Here is an 8,880-nt window from a genome sequence, read left to right as displayed (position 1 = left end):
AGATCCGAGTCACCCCACCGCCTCACCCAGCCTGGCCAGCGCCGCACGGGGCCGGCTTCCCCCCCCTCCTCTGCCGCCCCCCGGGGAGCTGCCGCAGGAGGGAGGTTGCGCAGGGTGCGAGGGGAACCCAGGACGCGGCGGGGACCAGCAGTTTGCAGAGCAAGCGGGTGGATTTGCAGCTCCCCTGTACTCCCACCAGCTGCTGGCGGACCTAAGGGATGGCTGGAGGCCAAGTCACGGCTCTGGGGGCTCAACATCATCCCACCACCAGTGCCACCATCACCCACCAGCGTAAACTCCTACAACCAACACAGCCCAGCACAGAGGTCACCCCTTCTTCTCCTTGTGCCCCTTATGTCTGAGTCAAACCCTGTCTTATGGTCCATACACTTCCCACCTCCTATCTCAGACAGAACCAGAGGCCGTGGTAGTGAGGTGCCATCTACGATGTCCCAGCGGGATGGGACTTGCCAAGCACACACGAATCGGAGCTGCTTCCCTGCAGCATAAAAAACAGGGAGCGATGGAGAGGAGGGCAGTGGAGGGAAACATAGACGGAGATGTAAAGGAGGACGTGGAGCAGCACCTCGGGAGCGTGGGAGATCAACAAGGAGGTAGAAACAAAATCAGGAGTTGTGTGAAAGGTTTAGTGCTTTGGGAGATGGGGACAATGCTCTAACACCCCGCAGCCTGGGCTGCTGTGGAACCGGACCGGGCCGGAAGGAGAGCAGCCTCTCTGCACCGCCCCAGCACCCCCCACTTCCCACAGGCACTAATTCCTATTCCGCTTCAGGGGAGTTGCAGCAGACCCTCAGCCCTGCAAATGAGACAAGATTTGTTTCTAAGTGGCTCTGGTTCCTCGCATTTTCTTTGTGGAGATGGGCCCTTTCTTTTTCTCTCCCTCAAATTGTTGGATTTTTTAATGACCTTATTTTTCCTTTACCACAACTAAAGGCTGCTCCCAAGAGCCAGCTGAGTGCATCAAACCATTAGCAAATTCTTCCTTCCAAAGCAAATAAAAACATAAAAAGTCTAGCTTCTGCTTGCAAAATATCCGTTTGTCATTAATAAGTATCAAATCAACTTCTACACGCAACAAATGACGTGTCCTGGAACTGTTCATAAGACACACGGTACCATTTGCCTCCTTATTTGGAAGCAGGAGACAATGCAGCGAGCTTTTATAGCTATCCTTACCTTTTCTCTTGGGACAGGTAAGTTCCAGAGGGATAGAAAGCATTGGGCGAATTCTGTTCTCACCTCTGTGAGAAGGGGTTCACCTGTGATAATGATGTTTTTCATATCCACAGCTCCATAACCGTTCTCTTTTGGTGCATCTCTCTCTCACAGGTTGAGAGCTTGCCTGATCCTTTTCAGATTCAAGTGGAATTTTCTTTTCTAGCAGGGGCTGCTCCGAAGTACGTCTGCACCTACTACGATGTTGTCGAATACCTGAACATTTCCTCTCACAGCAAGCTGCACACACACATACTGCCCAAGTCAAACTCGAAGGAGCCTCTGGAAGTGAAGATGGATTTTATGCTGGTGGCTATTCTTTCTGTGGTAAGGACCTGAAACTCCTATCGAGCCTTTGTAACAGAGAACAGGGTGATTGGGGTCAGAGTCTTCTGCCAGACAGGGCTGGGCCAGCAAGGCCATGGGGATGAGAATCAGCCCCTTCCACTTCTTCAGCTTTCTTCTGTTTGAAAGCATTTTTGGAAGATCTGGAATATGTTCTCCCACCTACTTCCAGGGAAAAGTCACAGGCACAAGCAGCCTGCTTTATAGAAGGCCTCTAGAAAGCAACTGTGCTGAGTGCCTGAACCGAGCAATGCAGTTGCAGGGCACTGGCATGTAAATGTTAATAATAATCAATTATTTTTCAAACCATTGGATCATACACTCCCTCTTCTCTTCAGCTGCAGGACCAAGATCCTTGATCCCTCCTCCTGTGCTGCGTTTCTGCAACCTGTGCTATCCACTGCAAGAACAACAGGGGAGAGCTGCTGGGCTCTGCATTGGATGCACCTAAGAAAATCAGCTAAATATCTTCCTTCTTCTTTCTCCAGGTCGAAAAGCTCCAGACAGTCAGTTTTTACATCGTGTTGAACCTGGTAGGTCCCTCCCTCGAGAGCGTTTCTCTCCCGTGATGCCCAGCACGATGGCTGGTGTCAAGCCCAGCACTCATTTCTCTCCTGCACCTTCTTCCCCCAGGAGTGGAAAAACACTTTTGCAACTTGGGACCCGCAGGATTTCTGTAACATTTCCAAAGTCATTCTGCCCACGGATGCGTATTGGTCTCCTCCCATCTTCATTTTAGAGCGGTAGGTTCCCCTTTCATTTTTATCCACTGGTTTGAGAGAAACACAATGGATGCAAACTGTTGGTGTTATTGCAGGAAATGGGATAAATTCATATGGTTAAAAGTTGTTCCCATGAGCTCTCTGTAACTAAGAATTTAGATTTATGGTCACTGCAAGTTTTTACAAAGTGCTTTGTAGCTCTGTAATTCTGTAATATCTCCAGAAATGTCCTATCTGGGCTGTAAAGCTGAGGAAGCATCAGAGACCAGCAGTGTCATGGATTGGAACAACCCTTAGCAGTTTTTTGTAAGATAGAGAATAGAGCACTGCGGGTCTGGCAGAGCCAGCATTGAGCCCCTGCCCCAGGTGGGAGTGGGAAGCAGAAAGGAGAGACCAAGAAGATTCCTTAGGAGATGCAGGGGGAAAACTAACTGTCTTGTGGGCGAGTTCAGCTACTACAAACCTTAGCCTGGAGGCACTCACCGGCTCTTCTTCAAGCCGCAGGCTTCCTCTCCTCACTACTACCTCCCACAGCTGGGTGACAGCGTGGAGCCCCCCCACAGAAGGATGCTTACAGCCCAGGGTTTTGCAGGACTGAGGAGCACTGCAGCATCTTGGAGCTCGGCCGCTCTCCACTTTTGTTTCCTCCAGAGTGAATGGACAAAACTCAAACGTGGATTATATGACCGTCATGCACAACGGCAGCTTCAACTCCACCCAGCCCTTCCAGGTTACCTTAACGTGCAGCTTGATGATCCTCAAGTTTCCCTTTGACACCCAGACGTGTAACTTGACCATAGCTTCATTTCTCTACCCAGGTACAGCGGCAAGCTGAGTTTTACCATAGCTGGGCTAAATTTGCAGGAGGAGGAACAGATGAGATGGACCCTGGGTTCCTTTAGCAGCACCACACGCTCACACTTGGTTAGTGGGGTTGAGGTCATGTAACACCAGGGAAAATGAGCTGAATCACTCATTCTGTTCTGGCACGTTTCCCAGCAACATCTCTGGAAGCATCTGGATGTTCTGTGGCAAGACATTCCCCCACCCCAGGACTGGTCTCTATGAACCAAGGGACTAGCAAGCTTCTTGCAACAGGGCTACTTGTTCACATAGGATTTTGCAGGACTGATCTTTAAACATACCTGAGAGCCATGGAAATGAGAGGAAATTAAGGACAGTTTCAGGGATCCAAACTGCAGTGAGCATTCATCCCAACAAGAAGGGTTGAAAAATAAGCAGAGGCCTCACAAAACCCTCCAGCTCCCATCCACAAAGGACAACTGTCCTAATTCCCCAGAGATTTCCCCTCTGATCCACATTCCCTGAGGTCCACACAAGTCTCTTCACCAGAATCCTTTTTAATTTCTCCCTGATGGGCTAAGAAACCCCAGCGGTGTGAGAAACATTGCCTTTCCTCACCTGCACACACTCTTGGTTGGGAGGGAAAGGGACAGGAAATAACTCACCTCTAATAAATACCTAAATTTTGCAACTTCTCTCCTCTTCTCCCTCCTGCCCAAGCAGTAACAGACCTCATCATGAAGACGAGACGGACGCCAGCCGAGATGATGAAAGACAGCCAGAGTTACTTCCTGACTGATGGAGAATGGAAGTTCACCAACTTGAGCATCATTGAATACATGGAAGAGCTGGATGATGGAGAATTTTCTATGGTCACCTACGTGGTACAGAGTACTTTCATATTATATTGCACTGATTTGCCACCAAAAAAAAAAAAAAAAAGTATTAAACAAGATAATTTTCTACATCAGGGAACAAGCATTCACCCAACACAGTAAGTTATCTCCTGCTCACCTAAATTTTGTCCATCTTCTTCAACAGATTTCCATGGAGAGACGACCCACTCTCTATATTTTGAACCTGATCCTCCCAACATGCGCCCTGTACCTGCTGGATATGGCTGTGTTGTTTGGACCCAGCTCTCTCGAGGAGAAAATCAATTTCCAGATTGCCATTATCCTCGGCAGCTCCATGTTAGCTGTGATTCTCAACAACATCCTTCCAACTTCCTCCAACAAACCACCCGTAATAGGTACGCATCTTTACTGAATAAAAATGAACTGATTTTTACACAGATTGTAACTCTAAGGGAGGTCTTTGGGCGTTTACAGACACGTTCATGACCACGGAAGTCACAACCAGCTAAGCTTTGTCAGCTCAGCTTGCTGGAGTCAGTAATTTCCCCTGTTCCCCACCAGACAACTGAACACAGACAGGATTACAGATTCAAGAAAACGATGCCAATTATCAAGGGCTTTCTTTCTTTTCATATTGTTCTGCAGTGGTGTTCTTCTTAGGCACCTTCCTGCTCATGGTCATGGCTGTGTTAGACACCTTCTTCCTGTTGCACCAGCACCACAAATCCCTACGCTTAGGCAAGGTTCTCAGAAGCTCCCAGCAAGGTAAAGCAACCCATAACCTCTTAAACCCAGTAGGTCAGGTTACCTGCATTTTACTGCAGGCTCCTCTGAGCAAGGGTGGGTTTCCTCAGGGCCACCAGTGCCCCAGGCAGTATCAATCATGGTAGCCACCCACCAACCCCCCCCAGTATGGACACGTGCTATTTGCTCTTTGCAGATGTGGACACGGAGCTGGCGATGACAGCCATGGACAACCCCCTCGCCAAGCCGGGCGCCCACCTGCTGACCCCTCCCCGGGCAGCCCAGGAAGGGGGCCAGCCAGCCAAGACCCAATGGCAACCGCAGAGGCAGGACCTATTTCTGCCCGTTCTGGAGAAGCTGCTTCTCTACAGTCACTTCTTCCTGTCTCTGTTTTTTTTTGCTGTTATTTCTATAAAATGGAGCAGCTAGAGACCAGCTCTGCAGGCTGCTCCTTCAGTCTTTCCCCACTGTATTGCTTCTAGCCCTCCACTGTAAATTTTTTTTCCTGCTTCATTCAGAGAGCTGCAGTTGTTTCAGTTGCCTAAATAAAAAAAACCACCACACAAACCCATAAGGCATGAGATCTGCATGCTTAGTGCTTTGTGCTCTAGTTCAGTAGAACTATGTATGTTCTTAAAAGTATTCCGTGGGCTAGCAAGGTGTTTGAATAAAACAATTGTGAAATGGGGGGAATCATACATTCATTTTATCAGTCTGTAATTCTTACCGCAAACATGACCACCAGAGGAGGGAGTTAATGCCCTTCTCTTACAGAGAGGTTTCCATTCTGGGGAAAGGTGTTTAAGAATTCCATCTCAGATAAACAAATAGTACAAACGCTTCAGACTTGAATTGTTTAATTCTGTGAGCTTCAGCGAGACCCACATCATTCAGAAAACCAGGGCAGAGAGACTAATAGGATCACCAGGATTAACGGGGCAATACCTGGGATGTTTTTAAAAAAATTTAAAAATAACTTTATTTTTTTTACATGTACCTCAATACGCCTATGCTCCAACTCCTTTTGCAATTGGCTGCACCTAAACCATCACAACCAACCTAGAAAACAGCCCTAGACCTCGGCCTGTAGAGCTCCTGAGACTTACCTCCCGCTGCATCGCAGATCACTACTAAATACACTCCAGCGTCTCAAAAGGCTTTATACATTCAACCTCTCAGCAACCACCCGCCTGCAGTGGCAGAAGGACCACATTCGCCACATGACATGGTTACCGAGGTGAACAGGCAGTTTATTTGCGCTACAAAAGATGCAATAGGACTCAGTTTTATCAGCAGGTCTAGCTGGGATCTTGGTCCTTGCTACAAGAACAAGCTCACGGGTAGAAAAGACAAAATCCAGGAAAATTGGGCTATTTGCAAGTTAGCACATTGTTCCACGTTTCTCAAAATCTTGCAACCTCGTGTCTAAGATCTAAGCCACAAACAGGAGGGAAAGCACTTTATTTAAGAGATCTGAGAGTCTGACAGTCGTTAGACAAACCGCTTCCAGACAAGTTTACAGATCAGCAATCGGTTTGTGGGGCCAGTACGGATATTTCTCCTTGTCCAGTTTGGTTTCAGGGAAGGCTTCATGCAAGTCTTCGAATGTCATCTGTTCAAAGGGAATCATGCTTCTGAGCTTCTGAAGCTTGAAGTGTGAGAAGAGACAAACACGTTACAAGTCACTTGTCAGCAAGAAAGAGCAAAGCACACACAAGGAAGAACAAGGTGTGTGCCAGGCTGTGTTAAAGAGAATAGTCACTAAGCAAAGTCCAGACTTACCTGTTGCTCGTACTGGGTGATACGGGCTTTGGAAGCCTGCACATACTCAGCAGTGCTCTTTGCCTGCAGGAAAGCAGAGGATGTGGTGATTATAGTTATGATAAAGGCAGTGACATAGAGTAAACCTGCAACCCCATGCTTTAAGTTGGCATTAAAATTCATCATCGTTACACTAGGTAAGTGGACAGAATCTTGATCAAATCCCCAGCAGCCAAACCCTTCCATGTGCAGAGATCCTCTTGCTTAGCCCAAAGCCAGAGACATGTGCGAAGACCAGAGCCATGCTCGAGCTCAGGCTGCCTGTGCAGATGCACGTACAGAACACCCCTTCCCTCCCTCCCCTTCCCATCTTCACGGAAGTCAGAGACAACCCCGGCATTAGGGAACAGTTTAAACACTTACAGCTTCCTGCTCTTGGGCATCAATTTTGGCAGTTTGTGTATCCACTGGCTCAGGAACCTTTAGTGCACTGAACTGTAGATCAAAAGAGAACATTTTTTATATGGTTTGTTTGATTGAAATAGTCCTTCACCCCAAGGTCATTCTCCCTAGAGGCAGGGGAGCATCCCCTCCTTTCTCCCTAGGATACGCTCACAACAGCGTAAGTTAACGAGCTTTCTAAAACTGATCACTGCAGCTTGACTACATCCTTCACAGGCAGCACTGCTCACCTGTGAGCTTAAAGCAATCTATTCTGCCCCACATACCACCACTGGCACACATAACGGTACACACATTCACCACAGCACTGCAGAGAGCAAAGCACAGCATTGTAAGGAAGCAAGGAAGTCTCGTACCAAAGGTTTATCAGATCGCAGCCTTATTTCCCCCCAAGTCAAAGTTCCCAGATCCATCTGAGGTCGGTGGGTCCTCCCAGTCCTGGGAGGCCAATTTTCATAGGGCCAGTGACACCACACATCCCTCGGCAAAAGCCTCACTCGTGCTTTTCAATTCCTGCTTATAAAGAGGGTGGCAACCCCTGCAGGCCTGCGCTAGCTTTACACGCTTCGCAGGGCGCAGAGCTGCGCTTGCCACCTTCTTCCTTTCAGCGAGTTAGAGAAATACTTTGAATGTTTGCTTTAGGAGAGGCACTACCCGAATTCACTCCTGCAGCCAAAATAAATTATCAAGTTTTCTTTCACCAACTTTCTCACAGTGCAGTGCCACAGGTTTCCTCCTGGAAGATGGCACCAGAGCACCCTCCTCAAGGTTAGCAACACTGCTCTGCAGGATGTAAAGCTGTGGCATCTGCTAGCCAAAAGCAACCTCCTCTTCCAATTCTGGTGCTTTCCCCTCAACACCAAAGATGCTCCCCATTTAGAGCTCCAAGAAGAACAATACCTAGCTGGCAAAGAGACTGACCTTCTTCTGAAACTCATCCACCATGCCAGCTTTAGCAACAGTAGCCTTGTAGTAAGCCCAGTCGATGGTCGGGGGTTTCTCTGGCAGGGCAGCCAACCTAAAGAGACAGGGATAGCAGTCACAACCAGCACTAGAAGTAACCCCCCACTATTATTTGCTCTCTGCCACAGTTACTTTCCAGCGTGTCCACAGAGCCTGCTAAGCTCAGTTTAAATATTTTTAGGTCTGTCATTAGCCAACAGCAATGAACCACTTCTGCAAATCTCTCTTCCCTTGCAACAGACTTCACTATACAAACAAGAAGAGTTCAGCCTGCAGCCCTGCTCCACTTCAGACCGCTATATAGCATCTCTGGGTGCAGCCCTGTAAGAAAGTTTCAGCAGTTTCCACAATACTGAGCTAGAGGCCATCAGCAATGTTGGCTGTAACACCCAACAATACTTGTATCAAGCACCAGATGCCGAAGCATTTGAGAAGCCTCATGAATCTGTACAGCGTTTAACAGAATAAGAAAGCTTACAAAATGCTTTGACTCCTCTCACAGAACTGCTTTCTTACATTGCAGCTACTGTTTTAATCTGGGGAGAATGAAGTAAAGACGATTTGCCAAAAAAAAAAAAAAAAAAAAAGCCACCGGCTGTCTTGAAGGTGACCTCGTTTAATGCCTGTCCGGACACTTGAAGCAAGACAGCTGTTACCGACAGCGGCTCAAGGCGGTACCGCAAAGGGTGAACGGTTCAGCTGAGGGGCCCGCAAGCACTCACCGGGCCGACAGCGCGTCGCTGCGGGTCTTCAGGGCGTTGAACATGGCCCTCTGGTTCGGGGGCACCCTCTCGGCGAAGGCCGCCCAGTCAATGGCCTTGATGGCAGCTCTGCGGCTCGCCATGCTTCCAGGCTGCGCCCGGGAGAGAGGACACCGGGAGGGAGGGTTACGCTGGGGGGAGCGGGCAGGGCCCAGAGGGCGGCTCCAGGCCAGGGGTGCGGGCTGGGGCGGGAGCGGGACGCGGGGCACCGCTCCTCAGCCCAGC

General features: G+C 48.8%; 2 protein-coding genes across 2 annotated transcripts; one reads left to right on the top strand and one right to left on the bottom strand.

Moving 5' to 3' along the window:
* Positions 1–523: 523 nt before the first annotated feature.
* Positions 524–5,137, top strand: LOC104125329 (5-hydroxytryptamine receptor 3A). Its single transcript, XM_009637770.1, has 9 exons — positions 524–595; positions 1,351–1,563; positions 2,070–2,114; positions 2,215–2,324; positions 2,955–3,121; positions 3,831–3,991; positions 4,149–4,359; positions 4,610–4,729; positions 4,905–5,137. The coding sequence occupies exons 1-9, from the start codon at positions 524–526 to the stop codon at positions 5,135–5,137; spliced, it is 1,332 nt and encodes a 443-aa protein (XP_009636065.1).
* Positions 5,138–5,937: 800 nt separating this feature from the next.
* Positions 5,938–8,818, bottom strand: ATP5PD (ATP synthase peripheral stalk subunit d). The gene is made up of 5 exons (XM_009637849.2): positions 8,617–8,818; positions 7,853–7,949; positions 6,893–6,964; positions 6,491–6,553; positions 5,938–6,356 (listed from the first exon to the last, which is right to left on the bottom strand). Exons 1-5 carry the CDS (start codon positions 8,736–8,738, stop codon positions 6,225–6,227), a joined length of 486 nt encoding a protein of 161 aa, XP_009636144.1. The 5' UTR covers positions 8,739–8,818; the 3' UTR covers positions 5,938–6,224.
* Positions 8,819–8,880: the final 62 nt, after the last annotated feature.

The sequence above is a fragment of the Egretta garzetta genome, unplaced genomic scaffold (assembly GCF_000687185.1).
Source record: "Egretta garzetta isolate BGI_Z169 unplaced genomic scaffold, ASM68718v1 scaffold34, whole genome shotgun sequence".
Taxonomy (NCBI): domain Eukaryota; kingdom Metazoa; phylum Chordata; class Aves; order Pelecaniformes; family Ardeidae; genus Egretta; species Egretta garzetta.
Note: the sequence above shows the minus strand (reverse complement) of the source record. Positions and strands in the feature narration are given on the sequence as shown.